This window comes from Sylvia atricapilla, chromosome 15 (genome assembly GCF_009819655.1).
Source record: "Sylvia atricapilla isolate bSylAtr1 chromosome 15, bSylAtr1.pri, whole genome shotgun sequence".
NCBI lineage: Eukaryota > Metazoa > Chordata > Aves > Passeriformes > Sylviidae > Sylvia > Sylvia atricapilla.
In genome coordinates this window covers 9,425,605-9,447,046 of record NC_089154.1, presented here as the reverse complement: position 1 = coordinate 9,447,046, position 21,442 = coordinate 9,425,605, and the positions used below count along the sequence as shown (strand labels likewise).

At 49.2% G+C, this 21,442-nt stretch overlaps 1 protein-coding gene across 4 annotated transcripts in view; it reads left to right on the top strand.

The window, feature by feature from the left end:
• Nucleotides 1-1,452: 1,452 nt before the first annotated feature.
• XPO6 (exportin 6) overlaps nt 1,453-21,442 on the top strand; it is a 55,288-nt gene continuing 35,298 nt past the window's right edge. For 2 of the 4 annotated variants that reach the window (XM_066330090.1, XM_066330088.1), the window contains exons 1-3: nt 1,454-1,681; nt 17,150-17,240; nt 18,884-18,996. In XM_066330090.1, the coding sequence (XP_066186187.1) occupies nt 1,679-1,681; nt 17,150-17,240; nt 18,884-18,996 (207 nt within the window). In that variant the 5' untranslated portion in view covers nt 1,454-1,678. Of the gene's footprint in view, nt 1,682-4,656; nt 4,725-17,149; nt 17,241-18,883; nt 18,997-21,442 lie in introns of those variants that run through there. The other 2 variants (XM_066330087.1, XM_066330091.1) reach the window with 2 other exon arrangements.

The following is a 21,442-nucleotide window of genomic DNA, read 5'->3' as shown; positions in this document are numbered from 1 at the left end:
GAAAATCCTCCTGGAGACCCCATGGGGCCGCTCAGCCCTAAGCTCCTTGCGGAGCCCTGGGGACAGTTCCAGCCCCACAGACGGTTTATTCCCCCTCCTCCTGGGTTTAATCCTCTAAAGGAAGTGCCAGCCTTTGCAATGTCCCCACAGGGCTGTTCTCCCTTCTAAAGCCCCTTAAGCTGCCAGGCTGAGCCACCTCTCATCACTGCAGATGCCGCAGGAATTTGGGAACATTGATCTGTATCAACCTCACTGGTTTGGAGTTGCAGTGGTTCTCAGCTTCTTGGTTTTGTGGGGCAGCTGTTACGGACTGGATTTCAATTTTCCTAACATTAATCCCCTGGATTAATGGGTCTGGATCTCCCTGCTAATGTCTCTGCTCCTGGCCAGGTCAGGCAATGGAAAACTGATGGCCACAAAGAGCTCCAGGCTGAGACAAACCCCGGACATGGGAATAGCCAAAGGATTCTATGCCATGGAGCTTTGTTGTCCTTGCTGAGGAGGGCTGGAAGGGTTGGGGGTTTGTGTTGCTCTGGTTCATTTAATTACTTAATTAGTTACATGGACACAAAGCCCAGACCAACATCCAGAGCCCTGGAGGCTCCTCAGGGGGCAGGAGGCAGCACAGGCAGCCCTGGGGGCTGGGATGGGGTCGAGGCCCATCCAGAGCCAGCTCCAGCTCCAGCTGCAGGCTCAGGTTCAGGCCCTTGCCCAGGTCTGAGTCCATCCCATCCCAAACCCATCCCCTTCCCCATGCCCATCTCCATCCCTATCTCTATTCCAATCCCACCTTCATCCGTGTCCCCATCCCCATCCTATCCCATCCCCAAACCCACATCATTGCCATCTCATCCCATCCCCAACCTCACCTCATGCCTATGCCTATGCCTATGCCTATGCCTATGCCTATGCCTATGCCTATGCCTATGCCTATGCCTATCCCTATCCCTATGCCTATCCCTATCCCTATCCCTATCCCTATCCCTATCCCTATCCCTATCCCTATCCCTATCCCTATCCCTATGCCTATCCCTATCCCTATCCTATCCCATCCCTCTCCCACGCCTCCATCCCGTCTATCAGAGGACCCGCCCACAAAAGGCGTGTCCAACCATAGCCCCGCCCACCGAGGCGTAGCCAAATCACCGCCCATTTCCTGCCGCGCGGGAAAGCGCCTCTGGCGCATGCGCAGTACGGAGGGAGCGGGGCCAGGCGCAGCTCTGGGCCCGCCCTCCCCTCACGCCCCGCGAGGCGCCGCGCCCTTCTCCAAGATGGCGGCGGGCAGCGCGCAGCGCCAAGCTGCGCATGCGCGGAAGGTGCTGCCCCGGCTCCGATTGGCTGCGGGCGCCGGTGAGCGCTTCCGGTGGGAGGGCGGGGCGGGCCCGGGATGCCCCTGGCGTAGCCCCGGCACCGACACCGGCCCCGGACCCGCGCGGGCCGCGCCGCCCGCCGCTCCCGCCCGTCCGCCCGCGGCGCTGCCCGGCGCCCCGGGGCTCCCCGTCCCGCCGGCCGGGGGAGGCCCGGGGGCTGGGTGCCGGCAGCTCTCCGGTGCCCGTGGCTGCGCGGCCGGCGGGGACTCGCTGGTGCATGGGCGGGGAGGCCCCGCCGGGCCACCGCCGGCCATGAGATGAGCAGAGCGCGGTGTCCTGCCTAGAGCCTCCTCGGGGCCGCCGTGGCCATGGTGAGCTGGGGGAGCGGGGCCCCGCCGGGCACCGGAGGGATGGAAGGAAGGAACGGGGGAGATTGTCCCGAGGGGCCCGGGACACCAGAGCCCGGGGGGCTGAGGGGCGGCTGCAGCCACCGCAGTCACAGGATGTAAACGCCGGGAAGGCACAAATTCCTCCTGGGAGCGTTGGTGCCTGGGGGTGTTGGGAATTACAGGTTTCATGGCCTTACAAGCACTGAGGGTGGGGAGGGGATGCCCGGAAAAGCTGTGGCTGCCCCTGGATCCCTTCAGTGTCCAAGGCCAGGTTGGACGGGGCTTGGAGCAGCCTGGGATGGTGGAAGGTGTCCCTGGACGTGGCAGGGGGTGGAACAGGATGAGCTTCAAGGTCCCTTACAATCCAAAGCATTTCGTGATTAAGAATCTCCGGTGCCAGCTGTGGGCTTGCCCTCACGGCCTCCAATTCAGCCTTGGATAAGCTGTAGGAATGACCTGGATTCTTTTCTGTGATATAGAATTGGCCTTCGGCTGCCTCCCCGCAGTGCCAGCCGGGGCACCGGGAGGCACAGGGACAGCTCCAGCCCGCTGTGATTTGCACAATCCTCTCTTCCCCTCGATAAGAAGCCGGAGGAGAGGTCTCTGATCCTCTCGCAGAGCAGGGCTGGGAGGTGGGAATTGCCTCCAGGGATCAGCGTGCTGCTCACTGTCACCATCCCAGAGCTGCTGTTCTTGTTTTCCCCTTTTTCTACTCACAGGGGGGCCTTGTATCCCACTATTTATTGGGATGACAAAGGGAAGCCACCAACGTGCCCTTTGCATGTGGGCAGGGAGTGGGGAAATGCTTTTAGCAGCCCTGGATCTGCCCCTGGAGCTCTGCCCTGGCTCACCCAGAGAGTCCCACCGAGCACAGGGTGGAGTTTCTGGCCAAATTCTCACCCCCTTCTAGCTTAACCTGCCTTAGGTGATGCCAGAGCAGGCTTTGCACCCCTTTTCGTCCGGAATTTGGGATCCTGGTTGTGAATTTCTTCACCCAGGAGCTGACACGATCACATCTGCTCACTGTGTGATGTGCTGCTGGTACATGATTGGTGTTTTATTGAAACCTTGATCTCTGTAGCCCCTTTGTCGAGCTGTATTAGTCTCTTGGAGAGGCTTTGCTGCTCCATGTGGGATGTGCTGGGGTGGGGCATGGTCTCCTCAGATAATCCTGACAGTATTTTATGGTAGTGGCCAGCAGGTGTGTGGCTGAGGGTGCTCAGGGTGGGCTCCTGACGTGTCTGTCACTTGTCCCAGCTCTTTGTGGATTTAGCTTCGGGCACAGAGTGACATTTTTGAGGTGGATTCTTCTTAGTGAACACCCCACGTTCCAAAAAGGCAAATAACTGGTTTGCAGGATTTGGTAGGCCGGGGTGTGCACTTCTCATTGCAGGTGGCAGAAGGACTCACTAGTTGCCCCCTCGCTTTCCTGTGGACACACACATTTGTCCTACTGAATTACACCTTGTTTTCTTTTTTTTTTTTCCTTTGAACATCCACTGTTTGGCTCAGCCACAAGTCCTGCCTGTGGAAGTTGAGAAGCAGTCCCTGGGCTGTGCTGCAGGATTTACTGTTGTAACTCATCATGTGACTCCTTTGCAAGATTTTCCTTCTGTTCCCATTTCCCTGGAGCCTACAGATGGGCATGTTCTGCTGCTAGTGCACCCTCCTTCCCGGAAACAGTTGGGAAAGTGTGAAGATGAGCTGCTGGAAGGCACACAGGGAACAAATAAAACATAATTAAACTCTGCTCCAGAATAACAGGCTGCTGGGAGCAGATTTTCCTTAGTGGGATTGAATGGGGTTGATATGGAAGGGTACGGGCAGGGATGGATTAGAGCTCGATTAACTGGGCAGGAATTTGGGGAGGAAGTTGGGAAGGCAGGAGGGAATGCAGTGATGCACAGTGAGCTCAGGCACTACAAATGTTGTAGAACAAATGCCTGTTTGCTGGGCTTAGTTGCCACTCATGGCTCAGAAATCTTAATGCTGCTGAAAATTTGGGTTCAGAGGAAGCTTTAGTCATGCTTTGCTTTCAGAAGTGTTTGCAGAGAGCTCTGTGTGGTGGTTCTCGGGAATGCTCCTGCCTGCTGTGTGTGTAAATAGTGCTTGTGTAGTGTCCAGCCTGGGGCTTCCTGAGGGAAAAGGGTGAGGATGGCGTGGTGTCTCTGTAGGAAAAACAGGATATTGCAGAATCCAGGTGGGTTTCTGTGGAGTTCATCTCTAAACACACAGAGCAGATCCAGCTTGAAGCTTTTCTTCCACAGACCACAAGTTATTATATTGTTTCCTGCTCACCTTTTAGGATCTTTTAAGAGGATTTTATGAACAGCTTCAACATAAATATTATTCATGGAGCTGTCCTTGAAGGGATTTATTTTCTGTCCAAATAAGCCATGCCTTTTCTCATCACACTTTGCTTCGCCTTTTTCCTTCCACTGGTGAAGATGAACCATCTCTGAAGCCCTGGGAGCTCAGCTGGAACCTCCTGAGCAAACCACTCACTGGGAATTGCATTTGCAGCTCCCATGTGAGGCTGGAATTTCGGTGATTGCCTCCTAGGAAATGCATTCTTCAGTTATGTGAGATTTGTATCCTGCCAGCAACTTGACCAGCTTAGGAACAGGGACTTCCAGGAAATGCTGCTGTGTGAGGTTTGGGATGCTGAGGTGCTGGAGAACTGCAGCCAGGCTTCTCCCAGAGCAAATCACACTTCCCTCAGTTTGGGCCTCCCAGGCGGGCAGCAGACAATGGCAGTGACAGCCCAGATCCAGGGAATCTCGTGTCCCTGTTCTGTGTGAGGCACACTGAGCTGCTGAAATGGGAGCAGGCAGTGGGTGTCTGCAGCTTGGATGTTTCTGAGTTTCCCACAGCAGCATCCTGGCTTTTATTCCATAGCTTCTCTTACCACCTTCCCGTATTTGAGCAGTAAGTGCTGTCTTGTGCCTGGAGCTGCCTGCTGATGGTTGAAGCCTTTCATTGAGGAAGGAGTGAAGTGTGTGTGGATTGCAGCACGTCCTGCCAGGTAATGCTGGTGAGCCCTGGGTTATCCTGGTGCTCGTGGTTGCCAAGGAGCTCCTGCTCAATTACCAGAATAGCTCCTGTTTATTCTGTGTCAGCCTCGCTGAGCTGCTGGCCCCGAGGCTGGCTCAGGCTGTGGCTGGGAACCAGAGCTGCTTTGGGGAGCACTCCTGCTGTTTGCAGGTGACCTCAGGACATTGTGACAGGAGGGAGCAGCAGCCCCTTGCTCCTGCAGAGCCCCTTGGCTTGGCTGTGCCATCACCCTGGGGACACTCAGGCCCCATGTGGGTTGTGCTGCCTTTTCATGGCACAGGTGAGCTCAGGGGTGCTTTGGTGAGCTCAGGGGTGCTGTGCTGCCTTTTCATGGCACAGGTGAGCTCGGGGATGCTGTGCTGAGTTCGGGGATGCTGTGTGGAGATGGGGAGGATGCTGCTGCTGCGCAGGCAGGAAGTGGTGAGGTGGGCTCAGCTTCAGAGGTTTTGGGATGAAAAGGGAGCTGAAGGTGTTGTCCTCTCCCTCTCTTCCCCAGCTGAGGTGCAGCATCAAAACTACACCCCTAAGCCCGAGGTTCTGTCTGCTCTCAGTGCATCCCCTTCAGGCCCAGTTAAAATAAAAGCAAACCTTTTGTGGAGCCATTCTGACTCAATCAGCTGCTGAGCAGAGAAACCAGAGAGTAGGAACTCGGAAGTTCCGGCCTCAGCTCCAACATCTGGCTTCCTTTTTTGGCCAGCAAGTCATATTGTGACTTTGTGTGCCCCCCAGTTATCTCCCCTCTAATAAATCAGCAAACTGGAGATGATGATTAATGCTGGTGAACTTTCCCATCTCTGCAGCAAAGCCTGGGTGGCTCTGGGGATGGACCAGGAGTGGGAGCTGTAGCAGGAGAGCTGATCCCTGCTCAGATGCTTCCTCTAAAACCACAGCTTTTTCTCAGAAGAAACAGCTCATTTAGCAGAGTGGTTGCACATAATCCCTTCCAGGACCTATAATAATTTCCAATGCATCCATATTTCAAAGATCTGGATAGCTAAATGTAGGCTGCAGGAGAACTAGAAGCTATCAAGGCTAAATTGTTGAGCCTCCAGGTTCACTAAAGGAGCTTGAAAAGCTCATTTCCACTGGCTCTTGCTGATGGATGGGTGGTGGTGGTTGTAATTGTTTCAGCAGAAAAGCATTAAAATTTGGAAGGTAGCACAAAGCTCCTGCCATGGGGTTCAGTGCTGTGCAGAGATCACTCCATGCATGGGCACCTGAAAACTCCCAGAACTTTGGATTCAGTTGAGTGAATTAATTGCACATTGTTAGGTGGTGTCATTTAGGAGTACAGTAGCTGCTGTTAATGTTGGATTTATCCATTAGTATAGAAGAGAGTGTAGCTTTGAGGTGTGTAGGCTGATACGTGTCTGGTAAAATGTGCCCTAAAATCCTTCCAAATCATTATCCTCTATCAAACAGCAGATATTTCCTATTAGGAACTGTATTTGTGTTTGGGTCACTGCTGCCTTGGGTCTTGGCATCCCTGGTGTCAACATGACAACCTCCTTGTTTGAGAGAAAGAAGGTGTTTGCTGCTTTGTCTTATCAAAATAAAATGTTTAGACTCCCATTTATATAGAATAATTTTTGGAATCTTATTTCCAGCATTTATGAAGAGTGCAGCATGTGCCTGTTCTCTCTTGTAGGCCTTGTTGTTCCAACCAAAATGTAAATATTAATATTTTGGTAGAGGAAAAGCAATTTGCTTTTTCCCTGTTTCTGATGGTCAAGGACTTTCCTACTCATCCAGGCACCCCCTGAGGTTTATTTGTGGGTTCTCTGTCCTCTGGAATTTTGGGATGATGCGGCTTCTCCTGGGCTAAGAAGCACCTACAGCTTATGGTGAAGCAACTCTTTCCCAATCTCACCTTCCCTCCACACACATTTGAGTCCTTTCTTTATCCATGTTTCTCGTTACTGTTTACACTCCAGAATATTTTCACTCCACCAGAACTATTCCAGGCTCTCTAGCAACACCACAAATTCCTTATTTTTTCCCCCCTTCTGATCTTGCCTGACCCTTCTCCTATGTGGATCATTCCCAGAATTCCATTTCTTTTCCTATTTCCAACCCTTTGCATTCATGCTCTGAATTATCTTTATTTGTTCCAGCATCTCTAAGCTTGTGGCTGGATCTCTGTGTGTATTTTTAGCATTTTGACTTAATATTTTATTAGGGCTTTAATTGCAGCGTGGAGTTCTTCCCAAGAGGGATTGTCCTGGTTCCTTTTTGTCCCCTCTTTGGAGAAAGGAGTGTGCTCATCTGTTTTGTGTACTGGCTTGTCAGGATGCCAAAGCCAGCATTGGATGCAGCTTTCCAAAGGGGAATGAGAAGGTTTTTTTTCCTTTGGAGAGATGTTTTGCCTGAAAAATCTGTGTTGTGCTCGGCTGGTTCCCTGCTGCTTCATTGAGTAAGAACAGAGCAGGTTTCTTCTGCATTGCAATTCCACCTTTTCTTTGGGAAGCAGTGCGGTTTCTTCCATGGATGCTTGGCTCAGTGGTGGTTTCCCTGGTGTTTAAAATCAGGGTCTGGAGAGGGTACAGCAAAACCAGCTACATGGCGTTTGTTGTTCTTCATCCCATTCCCTAATCCTTTGGCTGTGGGGGATAAAACTGTATTTCCTACAGTTCCTTGGCTTTCTTTTTGCAGGTGTGAAGGAGGACAGAGTGACCCATGACCTGTAGTGTGTGATGTGGAAGTGTGAGGTCAGTGCTCAGGAGGCAGTTCCTGCTCCCAGCCGTGGCTGGGGGCTGCACCAGCCATTCCATATCCCAGGAGTTGCTGTGTTTGGGAAAGCTGCAGGGGGAAAAGGCAGCTTTGGCTTTCAAAAACTGCTTTTTTCTATTTTCTGCTGGTGCTTGATGGAGCTGGTTGGGTCATGGTGATCCTTTGGGGGACAAATATCCCCAAATTGGCCCAGCAGAGGCTCCTGTGAACAGAGAGGCTGGAACCTTCCCCAGGGCTTGGACACCCCGAGTGTCCCAGAGCTGCAGGGCTGAGCAGCAAAGGGCACTTGTGAAATGCCCCAAAGTGCAGGAGCATTGCAGATGTCAACGTCTTGTTTTTCTTTAATTGGACTGGATGTTCTCCCTGCGTGAGCTGTCCTTTGAAAAAATTTTAATTAACAAAAATCTTAGTTATTTCCATGGTGTTTCCCATGGTAGTTTCATTATACACTCTTAAATGCCCAACACAAGTTTTAATGCTCTTGCCAGGAATAAAATTTAGAGTATCACAATCTTTTTTTCTTTTCTTTGACAAGGACTGAGGGTCTGAAAATTTCATATTGCTCCTTGGAAATCAGGTCTGGGTGCTGTAATGTATTGGATAAGGTAAAATCCTGCCCCCAAGTTTGCCCTAAACTTTCACGTTGTGTAGCCAGGTGTTGGGATGGTTTTTCCCCATGGTAATGGGCTTAATCCTGCAGAAGTGGATGTTGGAGAAAAATCAGCAGGATTTGCTTGCTGGAGCTGCATCTGGGTAGAGGTGCTCCTTTAAGAAAGATGCTCAATAATTGGGGTTTTTTTTCTTACATTCACTTTCTTTTTTTGCTTGCCCTGGTGCTTCCCATTTCCAGCTCTGCATATGTGCATAATTCCAGAGACTCCTTCACTTGGGGCTACAAACAACTGTGATTCAGAGCCTTTCCCTGGGTATTACTGGGACTTGTCTGGAGGCTGAGATAAATAAGGGTTTATTTGTGGCTCTGCTGACAGTGAAGGATTTGAGAAGTGTTTTTAAAAATCTCTTCATGCGTCTTGGACTCCTTAGAGCTGCTACACAGCCACGCCAGGTTCTTCACTCCTGTCACTTGGGCATCTTCTTTTCTTGTCTTCTCTCTGGTCAGAGGAATTGCTATGTTTGTATGAGAGGGGAGGATGAAGAATTTGGCATTTTTAAATGTCATATTGTCACCTGTAAGAGCCTGAAGAATGTTCTCTGTAGGAAGAGCCATTATAACCACAGGAAAGACAGGGAGCTGCTGGAGAGAGTCCAGAGGAGCTCATGGAGATGCCCCAAGAGCTGAAGCCCCTCTGCTCTGGAGCCAGGCTGGGAGAGCTGGGGGTATTCACCGGGAGAGGGGAAGGCTCCAGGGAGAGCTCAGAGCCCCTTCCAGGGCCTAAAGGGGCTCCAGGAGAGCTGGAGAGGGACTGGGGACAAGGGATGGAGGGACAGGACACAGGGAATGGCTTCCCATGGCCAGAGGGCAGGGATGGATGAGATACTGGGAAGGAATTGTTCCCTGGGAGGGTGGGGAGGCCCTGGCACAGGGTGCCCAGAGAAGCTGTGGCTGCCCCTGGATCCCTGGCGGTGTCCAAGGCCAGGTTGGATGGGGCTTGGAGCAGCCTGGGATGGTGGAAGGTGTCCCTGCCCGTGGTAGGGGTGGGATGACCTTTAAAGTCCCTTCTGCCCCAAACCATTCCATGATTCTGTGAGAAGCGTGGGGTTTTTAAGAGACTTCAGCTAAGAAGGCTGGGTACAGTGTAAGTTCATTTGACACTGCTGCATCTCTTGATTTCTGGACCGTTGGAGTAAGATGATGAGGGTTTTTTCTTAAAACCTTTTACAAATGCTTTTTATAAGGATTTTTTTTATTCCCTTCACAAATACTTTCCTCACCAACTACTCCATTCCAAAAGATTTCTTGGGATCTTTTTTCCACCTGCTTGTTTAGAAGTTGCGTTACTTCACCCAAACCTCTGGAAAAAATGTTGTCTCAAAGTGAGTGAAGCTGCATTTGGGGCAGCCCTGTGGTCCTGCCTGATTTGTTTATGTGGAGAAAAGGGAAGAGTTGTGTTCTTTGTGCCCGTGGTGCTGGGGCTCCTGTTCAAGCATTGCCTTAAGGGGAGGATGGGATCTCCCTGCAGCCCTCACAGGCTGCTTTGGGGTGTGGGGAGCCCAGCAAAGGGAGAGTGTGAAGTGAAAGGAATGATGCAGCCTCAGAGGTGTGAGTTTCTAGACTTCACTGGGGGAAATTTAAGTCAATTCTGAACTGAGACAACCAGAGTCACGCTGCAGTGTTTTAACTTCTGGAAGCAGCTCCTGCTCAGCCCAGCACCCTTGGCAGATGCTCAGCTGTGTCTGTCTGAGGAGCAGACTTGTTTGGCTGGTTTTGCTGATAACCTACAAAATGAAAAGTTCTTATCATTGGTGATTTAAAAAGTGGTGGCCAGCAGCTGAGGACTGACTGAGCCAAGTGTCTGCTGAGGAAAGTCTGATGGCTGTGGCTGGATTGTCAGGTTTAAATTGCAAGTCCACAAAGTGACTCCAGAGCCAGCTCTGCCTTCTGTCCTTTGGTGATGTGCAGGGTATTGATCTTGAAGAATCTGCTTTGGGTGCTTCTGCACTTCTCAGCTGTGTATTATTTTAGCAACTGCTTGTTTGGGAGAATACTGAGTTGCTGAGCCCTTTCCAGCAGCGAAACCACAAGAAATCAATTAGGAAGTCAGCAGCACGTGACCAGCTGCCTTTCCTGGGCGTCAGGGACCCAGAAATTGCTCTTGGGCTCATCTTCAGCAACCTTTGCTTGAAACAGCACTGTGCCTAAACCACCTCTTTGCTTATTCCAGCCTGCTGGGATTGTTTTATTCCTTTGCTGAATTTCTAAGAGAATTCCTAGGTGCTGAAGGCACAGGGAGCTGCTGGGTGGAGAGCACGTTGCCTGCTGGGCTTGGTTATGTGGGTTAAGAGTTACTGGGTTAGAAAGAATCGTACTCAGACACTTGAGCCTGTTAATCAAAGTTCAACCTTCAAACCTGATGCCTGGTTTAACTGAATCTGCCTGTCCAAGAGGGTTTAAGAAATCAGATCCCTTGTGTATTGGAAAAGGTGCTGATTACTCGTGGGGCAGGCAGTGTTCCAGGTAAGATGATCTCTGGTGCAGAGATCAGGCTGGCTCTGCTGGCTCTCCATGGCCTGTTCCACACAGCGCTGCTCAGCCTGGGCTCTCACTGACTCTTTAGGTGATACTTAAATTCAACACTCTGATTCCTGAAGTGCAGCCAGGTTCCTGAAGGCAGGAGTTGTCCAGGCAGGAGGCCTTTGAGCAGCTCTGGAGCTGGCCCTGAGCTTTGGCACCTCAGGGACACGGAGAGGAGCATGGTGCCTTTGCTCCTCTGCCAATTGCCTTGAGGTACAACAGCAATCTGTGACTTTTTTCCCACAACTGAAGCAAAAAATTTACTACAGCTAGTTTTCCAAACCTCTGTGTTGTTAGTGGTGTGCTGAAGTCGTGGTCTCTGGGATGAGGGAGCCAGGAGAGGGATCAACTCTGCAGCCAGAGCTGTCTTGCCCCAGGAGCTGAGCTGTGCTGGGAGCAGAGCGGGGCCCAGTCTGCTTTCGGTTCTTGAAACCACAAAAACATCTCTGAGGTGCAACAAGGAAACTGAGAATGAAGGCTGAGCCCTGCTAGCATCAGCAGAGCACTGCTGGGGAGCACGTCTGCTGTGGCCTCCTCATCTCAGACCTCTGATAAGAGACCCTGGCAATGAGGGTGAGCCCCCAAATTCTACAGTTATTGGTGGAAAGGATTAAATAGGATGAGTAACACTGGTTTTTTTACTCCCAGCTCTGCCTCCTTGTTGTGTGTGTTTATCTTTTCTGGAGGATGTGTGGGGTATCCTTCAACTTTTTTTAAAAACACTTCATAATTCTGCTTTTCTTGCTAAAAATAACTGTGCACTTCTTCCATGAGTTTTACTGCCCTGAGTGACCCAGGGGTTCTCCAGGTTTTTGTGAGCAGGCTTGAAATGATCCACAAGCTTTCTGGGAGTGTGATTTCTAATCTACCTATTCATGACCCTGTTGTGTTAGGGCTGGGGCAGGGAGGGGCTCTGCGACACCCTGGTTATCCTTCAGTGAGTAAATTACTACCTCAGTAAATTACTACCTCATGGAGATGTTAATACTGGTAATAGTCACAATACGTATGTGCATCATTAAGTTAGGCTTGACTGTAAATAATAGAGAAAGAAGAAGATTCGGCAGCTGGAGTGTAGTTGTTTGTATTTATAGGTTTGTGACTGTGCTGTTAATTAACAGCAGCAACAGTGGAAGCAGGAGGCTCTGAGGTGGAAGAAGATGGGACATTGCAATTAGCAATGACAGGGTGATGATGAGTTATTTTATACAGGTGCTGTGGATGAAATTTTTTGTTTCTTGTCTGTTTTATTTTTTAACCCTGTGCACTGGCTTGTTGGTGGCATTATAGCAATTCCAGCTGGGAATTTTTCCATCAGCCACGATTGTCGTTGTGTGTTCCCCTGCAGTCCCTTGTCTCCTGGAAGAGCTGCCCACAAGCTGGTAGACATAGCTGATAGTGATTTTAACAGATAAATGTGATAAAACCTGAATCTTGATCACTGGGAGGAGGCTGAGCTGTGCTGGGCTGTGTGTCTTGCACTGGAAATGGCAGGAGATGGGGGTGGGGGAGATTGGGACGGAGAGACAGGCTCCAGAAGGTGAAGGAGCTGCAGAGGGATCTGCAGAGGGATCAGTGCACACTGTGGGGGCTTGGTGGGCTGGGAGGTGTTAAACACAGGGAGCAGGGGCTGCACAGGGGGCTGCAGGCACGGATGAATGAGGTGGGCGACGGAATTCAAACCACCATGGGTACAGGGGGTGGGAGCAACTCCCCGACAGCATTCCCAGCTTTAAATAAAGAGTAGAGATGCAGAAGGGGCTCCTGGGGTGCAGCAGAGACAAAGCTTTTCCTCCCTGCCGCTGGAGGAAGTGTTGGGAGCTTGTGTGGTGGAAAATCCATCCTTCCAACATCAGGAGGGTGCTCCAGCGCTGCCTGAAGGATGAAGTCACCTCTGTAACGTTGCAGCTGCAATTAACATCTTACTAAAAAAAGCTCTGGAGAGGGAATGCCTTAAATTTGTCTTAGAGTGATATCCATTTGCAAACACATTAGGGAAAAACTGAACAGACCTAACCCTTCTCTTAGTTGTCATCAGCCTGAGTTGCCGTATTTAGAGCATCGTTTGTGTGATGGATGCTCTAATGGCAAACATTGCAAGGTTAACAGCTTGTGTTTTTATGGCAAGGCAGTAGAGAAAAGCTTTCCCCTCAACAAAAAAATCCTTTCAGAGAGCGTAAAATGAAATAATAAAAAAAAAAGAGGAAGTGAACTCTAAATGAAAGCACTTGCGGAGAAAATGGCTTTAGAAAGCACTTCCATGTCTTGCAGAATGAGCAGGTGCTTTTTTAAGGGCTATGGTTGTGTTGGGTGATATGCAAACTAAAATTAGCATTGTGTCTGCTCTTCAAGTGCATGTGTAGTGTCTAAACTGCAACCCAAGGATCACTGCTCTGTTGTTTGCTGGAGCTGGATGAGTAACTCATTCTGCCCCAGTGCTTTAGTCATAGTCTACATCTGAGATTGTGATGGAGTCAGCAGCAGGCTACAAAGATTTTGCTTCTCCAGAGCCTCACTGAGGTGCAGCTGCAATACTGAACAGCATGAAATGCAGGAGACTGTCAGCTTTTTTTTTTTTTTTTCCTTTAATCAGCAGAAATCAGTTAATGACTCATCCAGCTTAAAATGTAACTGGAGGATAGCCCTGAAATCAGCCTGTGGGGTGGGCCCTTCTTGTGGTGCTTTGGTGGATGGAGAATGTTGTTGGATGTGCAGGTTCTTGGTAGCAAATCTTGTCTTTTCTGTCAGGAAAAGGAGCTGTTGGAGCCCATTTTCCTGGCTGGAGGAGGGCACAGAGGGTTGTAGTCCAGAGGTAACTGGAATGAGTAAGCAGCTCCACCCCTCATCTGATAGTGGTGTGAAACACCTTTAGCAAACTAATGAGGGGACAGGGGATGGGAAGGACACAGGCTGACAGTGGCTCTCCCATCCTGATCCACAGCAGGTCCTGCTCAGGTCGGATGGGAAAGTTCCAGGAAGGGCAGAGCTGGAGCAGAGCTGCTGCTTGCCTGCTCTGTGTGGTGTGGACCCAGCTCAGCACTTGGAGACACCTATTTTGGGGACAGTCACCTGTGACACACCTCCCAGAGATGCTATTTTGACCCAAATTCCAGGTCAAACTCAGGATGTGCTGCTGGAACACAGGAATCTGCAGCTGTGGCTGTGTTAGATTGAGCCCTGCTTGCTTTCACCTCTCTGCCTTGTTCCCCTAAGGGAGCTGTGACAAGGACATCACCTTTGGCCGCAGGATCTGCTGAATTTGGCAGCCAGGACCCTCCCTGTAGATCAAAACTCAGCCATGGTGTTGAGGCAGTGGAGCAGGAGTGGATGGTGACGTGGCACCTCTTATCTCCCCTGCTTTTTGTGAGCTGCAGAGTTTTCATGGGCAAAGCTCGTGTTACCTGCTCTGCAAGCAGGACTTGGAGAACTGAATGTATTTTCCTCTAATGGTTGGCAGAAGAGAGAAATGCTATTTTTTTAATGTTTGATCCAGCCCTGGGAGGCACTAGGGGTGAGAAGGGTCAGGTTTGACTTCTGAAAGAGACTGGGAAGTATTTCTGTTTCAGTAGTTGCATATTTAGTAATGCCTCATAGAAGTGAGGCGAACTGCCAGCCCTGACATAGAAAACAGGGGTAAATTCTGTGACTGATGGTCCACACTTTCCTTGAAAACCTTGGAATTTGAAATCTGTGCATGCCCCAGAATTTCAGACCAGAACCTGAACTCAGCACTGCTGGTTCTCTCTGTCCTTCTCCTCAATGCAGAGTAAACAGGGAACCCTAAAAGAAAGCAAACTGCTTGTTCACATGGGAATAACACTAGGAAATATTCCAGGTAGAGCCTCAGGTGCTGCAAACAGCTGGACTTTTATTGGAATCTCACTAATCAACTTCCCAGATGTCTGGGTCTAGGTGCAGCCACCTTCCCCTGCAGCTCTGCACAGCATGTGACCTCCTTATCTCAGTGGCCTCCTTATCAGAGCCTTGCTGGACAGCTGGGGGATGACCAGGGGCCCCCAGGATCTGGGGAACTTGAGGAATACCCAAAGGCAGCAGCAAATGCAGGTCCTGAGTAGGTCCAGCCTGGAGTTAGAAGGGGATCCTGAGCTGGGCTTTGGTTACCTCAGGCAATTTTTCCTTCTCAGTCTTCCTTTGGCCAAACCTCTCAAAGAGCCACAAGAAGTCAAATAAGAGGAGAAAACGATCTTGGAGGTCTCACTGTGTCTTTGTGCCCAAGGTGGCCTTGGGTGCTCTCCAGCCTGGGCTTTTTGGCATGAAATCCTCGTGTTGTGCTCTCTGCTTTCTTTTCTTCCTGCTTTTGACATGTTGAATGTTGTGTTCATGATGTTCTGCTTTGGAAGATTGACTGTGTTCCTAAGGAATAGGATCTTCCAAATCACAGTGCTGAAGTCAGTGGAGGACAAGGCAGATACTCAAGATTTATAAGAGCTCCATAATTTATTTCCAAAAGCAGGACATAAATCTTGAATCTTGGAAGAAATGCACTTACATCAAGTGCTTTGGCTGAAGAAGGATTGAATTAAGTATCCAAAGATGTCTGAGCCCTTCCACCCTGTGAAGAACCGAGAGTTTTCCATGGACTGTGGTGATCTTGGTATTGGAGGGTAGAGTGGGAGAGCAGTGCAGCTCTTGGAGGAATTGGCATCAGGTTGAGAGGAGAAACTTATCTTTGGGGGTTTGGTATCAGAAACTGCTGGTGAGACTCACTCTGTGTTGAGCAGCAGAGAAGGAAAGTGCAGGGATTTAGGAAAATACTGTATTTGTGTGTATGGATCTGCTTGGGAAGAGCTTAGAAGAACTTTGCTCCCACAAATGGCAGTGTGGCCATATCCTAAGTAACTAAGGACTCCACTTAGTCAGATATTTCATTTTACAGTGAGTCTCTCATCCACACAAGTGCTGTTATCTGGGAATGGTGACTGGCAGGAGGCTGATCTGTGGCTGAAGGGAAGTTTGCAGCCCAAGTATAGATGGAGTAAAGCTGGAAACTTGAGCTGCAAAGGTGGCTGTGCTTGGATTGTTGGTTGTTTTAAGCCAATTTCCACTACCAACCTCTTGCTAAAATAGTCCTTGATTTCTAGAGCAGGGCTTTAAAAAGCAAGAAAAAGAAGGAAAAAGCAGGGCAGGAAGAGGAAAGGTAGGATGGAATTCAATGTTCCTTTGGAAATGGAAATGTTTGGTGTCCTGCAGAGCATCCACTTGCAGCTGCTGGAGAGCAGAGCCCTCACTGTGGAGTTTCTGTTCTTGCTGGGGCTTAATCCAGTGAGGAGGGGCTCCTGCTGCTTGGCCCTTGGGAAAACTGCTGTGCATGGAAATGGGAATTAGCAGAAGCCTGGAGTGTTTCTGCAGGATGTCTCACATGCTCCTCTCTTCAGGAGACTGCCAGGCACCGCTTTTGTTTCTGGTTTGGGGTTTTTTTTTGAGGCAGAAATTTCAGTTTTCTTAAATGTTTATTTTGTTCCTGTACTTGAAGGTCTGGACTTGAATCTTGATGCATTTATAATTGATAGTATGGGTTGAAAACATTGGAGACACAGCCATGGCATGGTCTGTGCTCTAGCAGGACTGTTTCTAAGGCTATTACCTTGCCAGAATAAAATCATCCCAACTCCAGAGTGCTCCAAAACTACAGCTGGATGCTAATCTTGATCATTTCTTCAGGACTTAAAACTGTAATGATTTCTAAGAATAAAACCTGAATTGGAGGGGTAGGGGAGTGCTGTTCTTCTTGAATCAGATTGCTGAATTCTGGTATATTGCTTTTTAGAGTGCTGGAAGTTCCTGAATTTTTCAATCTTCCTGAGCAGCAGGATGGCACCAAGGCAAAGACAGGAGAAGGTGTCAGGGGTCACAGGATCATGGAATGAATGAGGTTGGAAAAGACCTCCAGGGTCATCGAGTCCAACCTGTGACCCAGCCCCACCTTGTCACCAGCCCAGAGCCCTGAGTGCCACATCCAACCCTTCCTTGGACACCTCCAGGGATGGGGACTCCACCACCCAGCCAAGCAGCCCATTCCAATATCTGATCAGCCTTTTTGGGAAGAAATTCCTCCTGATGTCCAAGAGAAATCCCCTCAAAGCTTATCCTTCCCATGATAGGATATTTATGATTTCTAAACATCTGAAAACATCTTTACTCAAACTTGCTGTCTTTGTGAGAATCATTTATTGCCTTAAAATTCCTGATTGCCACCAAAATAAAGGAGTTTTGTTGTGTTCTTGTCCTTATTAATGGAGCTACATAAATGGTCCTTCATGCCCAAAGCTTTTACTTGCTTTGTGGACAAATCTTGCTGCTCCTTGACACCAGTGAGCCGTTTGAGTTCCTGGTTCCTTGCCCTCTGCTGGTCCTGCTCGTGTTGGATTTTAGTGTGTCTGTGATGTTCTGATGCCACCCTCCTGTGTCAGAGTGGGACTGAGTTTTCTCTCTCTCCTTCAATGTCATTCCAGGCATCAGAGGAGGCCTCGCTGCGGGCTCTGGAGAGTCTGATGACGGAGTTTTTCCACAATTGCACAACAAATGAGCGCAAACGTGAGATTGGTGAGTTCCTGCCCCTTCCAAGGGCTGTTCCTGTGCTGCTCCTGTCCCTCAGCAGTGAGGACTGCTTGTGCTCAGCACAGCTCTGCCTGCACTGAACTGGCATCTTCCCCTGTCCTGCTTAGGTGGGAATGGAAGGAAAGGTCTCCATGGTTGGGGTTCTGGGGAATCTGTGGTGGCTTCTCTGGATGATGAGGCAGCGATGTTTGCTCTGTACATTGATTTTTTTGTCCTGGGAAACCTCTGCCTGGAGATGGAGCACGGACTTCTGCATTAGGAATGCAAAGCAAGGCTGTCCCAGTTCTTGTGGAATGACAAGTAGGAATAACAGCAATTCCCTTTGGGTGGGGTTATTAAATATGTCCTGAAAGGCAGCACAGATCCTCCCAGGTGCTCTCTGGTGATTGTAAGGAGGCAGAACCCTTTTATTCCCAGAGAGCCACAGGGATGCTCCAAAGGCTGGAATCCCTCTGGAGCCAGGCTGGGGGAGCTGGGGGTGCTCACCTGGAGAGCAGAAGGCTCCAGGGAGAGCTCAGAGCCCCTTCCAGGGCCTAAAGGGGCTGCAGGAGAGCTGGAGAGGGACTTGGGATAAGGGATGGAGGGACAGGACACAGGGAATGGCTTCCCACTGGCAGAGGGCAGGGATGGATGGGATATTGGGTAGGAATTGTTCCCTGGGAGGGTGGGCAGGCCCTGGCACAGGGTGCCCAGAGAAGCTGTGGCTGCCCCTGGATCCCTGGAAGTGTCCAAGGCCAGGCTGGAGCAACCTGGGATAGTGGAAAGTGTCCCTGCCCATGGCAAGGGGTGGGATGAACTTTAGGGTCCTTTCCAAGCCACACCATTCTAGGGTTGTTCTGTTTCTACCACCTCATGCCAAACGTGTCATCAGCTTGGAGGACTTGTCCCAGAAATCCTGTAAAGTAAACAACACAAGGTTTTTGTTGTGGTTTTTCTGATGGTGATCTCCTACTGTGGAAAAGATATTCCTCATTTTCGTGCTTCAATTGCAGGAAAAAACCCAGTTAATTAAGCCTTAAATTTGCTTAGCCTGTAAAGCAGCTCTGGTTACTTCTCTCTTTGTCACATTGTCACCTCATGGGAGATGTCCAAATCCTTCCCTGAGCATCCAGGGAGGTTTCTGACACCCTGAGCTTCCACCAAGTCAGCAGCTCTTGGAGTTGCATTAAAGAAGGTGGGTTTGGAACACTGTGATCTGAAGTGTTCCTACTCTCTCACAATGACCTGAAATCCCAGCATTTGGCTTTTACAGATAAAATAACAGTGCTCATAATACAATTGCTGTGGGATTTGTTTTAATATTCACCTCTTATCTGCTGCAGTATTTATGTCAAAACTGATTCCAAAATGACACATCTGTTTTGTTTTCATTAAAGCCTGTTGTTACTTTGCTTTAAACACTGTAGAATGCGATTTTATTATATTTTTTGCCCTCCCCCAGGTTGAGTCATTCCCCGAACACAGGGTCTCTTCCCTGCTCAGTTGTTGTTCTATCACTATACATTGTTATGGCTTTGTTTACAGCTAAAGAATTTCAATGGAATATTTTACATCAAAGTCAAATTAAAACCAAAGTACATTTAAAAATAATATTTTTCTTTTATGTTGTTTTGGGTTTTTTTTTGCAGAGGAGCTTTTAAATAACTTTGCCCAGCAGATAGGAGCCTGGAGATTCTGCCTGTACTTCCTGTCCAGCACAAGGAATGATTATGTGATGATGTACAGCCTGACAGTGTTTGAGGTGAGGGCTGAGCTCTGCCTGCTCAGTGCATTCTCTGCCTGGTGCAGTTTTATCTGGCAATCGATTTTTTTGGGGGGAAAATGTTTGTCTGAAATGGCATCCCTGGTAAGTACAGTGATAAAGGATGCTTTTATTGCTCTCTGCCAGAGAGGTTGCTTAATGGCAGGCCCAGAGTGGGAGAATATGAATCTTTGTACACAAATTGAAGAATTCATTTCCTGGCATCTCTAAGCACAAATTACCTCCAGTTTCAGAGGCTGCTTGAGTTTCTGCACGATGCTTTTAAGGGTGTTATTGCTTTTATGCTGTTTTTATGATCAGAAATATGGGGGTGATTACCTGCTCCTGGCTCCTGCAGGCTCTGAGTGCTGAGAGGGAAGGCAAACTTGCTTTTATTTTTCTGACATTTTGTAGTTGTGGTTGGTGCTCTTGAACTACATCCTGCGAACTTGTGCTGGTTGGAGCGGTGAGGTCTCTCTTAGGCAGCCACATCCCACTCTTCACCTACTTATAAAAGAACAAAATTTGGGTTAAAAGCCTTGATATTGATCTCTGTGTCTACTGGAATAAGCGGAAGCATTCTGTGAACAGTTCTGTCGTGTCACTGATTTCTCAGTGACCAGTGCAGTGTCTCTGAGGGTGTCCTGGGATTTGGTTGATGTCACACCTCAGTCTGGGCCATTTGTGGCCTCTGTGTTGTGTTTTGGCTGGGGGGCACTCTGAGCTGTGCCCCTACATCAGGGGGATTTATATTTATAGCCTTTGCACTGGGCCACTTTTTAGATAAATTACACTTTTAGATAAAAATTCTGCTCCTAAATTTGTGTTGTTTTTACAAATTAGCTGCATAATTGTTGATTTCTTCTCTTAAATATTCATTTTACTTATTCGGGATTGCAGAGGGAGTCTGGACCCCATCTGCAAATTGAATCTGATTTGCCTTCCCCTCAAAAAGGGGTGATCATGGCAAATGACATGTGAATTATTCCTGCTCAGGGGGTGGAGTCCCACTGATTTTCCTGACAAACAAAACAGGTGTGGGGCCAGGAGGTGGATTCAGTGATCCTTGGGATCATCCCATGTGGATCTTGCCAGCTCAGGCTATTTTATGGAGTTTGGTTACTGAGCCTCTGCTTCCCTGGAGGGGGAAAAAGTAGCATTGAAAACCCTAACTGTGCCCAGAATAATGAAATCACTGTGCAAGTGCAGAGGGAGGGGCAGGAGTTCCCAGCCCAGCTGGGAGATGAGGATCTCTCCATGGAGGAGCTTGAATTCCCAAAATTAACTGGTGCAGTGCTGGACATTGCCTGGTCCTCAGAGCCATGGTCTGTCCCAGTCTGCAGCTTCCCCACCTGTCCTTGGGTACTGGTCAGCCAAAAGGCTGTGAACACAAGGATCATTCCCAAAACTGCCCAAGGACATGCATTTCCCAAACTGCTTAGGAAGTCAGCAGTGGATTTGGAATAAAACCTCTCCTGATGCCCTTCCAGATGAATTGTTTTCACCTCCTGCTTTTTGGAAAAGAAAACATCTTCCCAAAAGCATTTATAGGGAGAAAGCTGCTGCTGGCAGGTGGGAGGAGTAGGACAGAACACAGTGGGCATGAAAGGATGGAATTTAAAGCTAAAATATCGTGCAGTCTTACTGGGATTCTGAACTTGCAGCAAGGAACCCTCAGCTGGTTGGGTCATTGTTTTCAAGCAGTACTTGTGGATGGATTTTCTCTGCTAGAAAACACCAAAACCAGCGAGGATTTTCTGTATCAATATCCCTGTGTAGCTCTCCACTGGGAATTGGTGTCTGCAGTACATCCTCCTATGGATTGCATCTCCTTTGACCATGCATCAGCTTCAGTTTTGGATATTTGATGTTTCTTCCAACCCAACCCAGTCTGGGACTGTGATCTGCAGCATTCTCTTTCTCCAGCTGCAGATGGGCACAGACATTGCCTCAGCTTCCTCTCTGGGTTATCCCAAGAGATTCAAATCCTAATGCTCCAGAGCCCTAAATGGGATCAGGGCAGGGAAGCAATTTGCAACTCTGCTTTCCTTTGGATTTTGTCTGGCTTTAAGTGGACTAAAAGCTTTCCATTCGAGTCGTGCCTTGTCACTGCCAGGCACTGCCTGCTCCAGTGACCTTCCAGCTCAGCTTCAGGAGCCCTGGGTGGCATCAGAGGTGTGGAAAACCAAACTTCCTTCCTGTTTTTCTTTTCCTGCTTCCTGCACCAAGGCTGTGCTTCCCCCTTTAGAGGAGAAACCCTCAGTGCCCAGGGTTAAAAGGTAGAGGAAATGGTTCTGTGCCTGCCACTATAGTTCTGCTTAACCCAAAACCAGTTAAACCAGTAACTCCAGCTCCATTGTGGCACTGCCAGTCCTGGGCCATGAGATGCAGCAGCTCTGCCAGATGCTCTGTCCCTGCTTTATGTTGTTCAGCCTGGAGCAGAGAA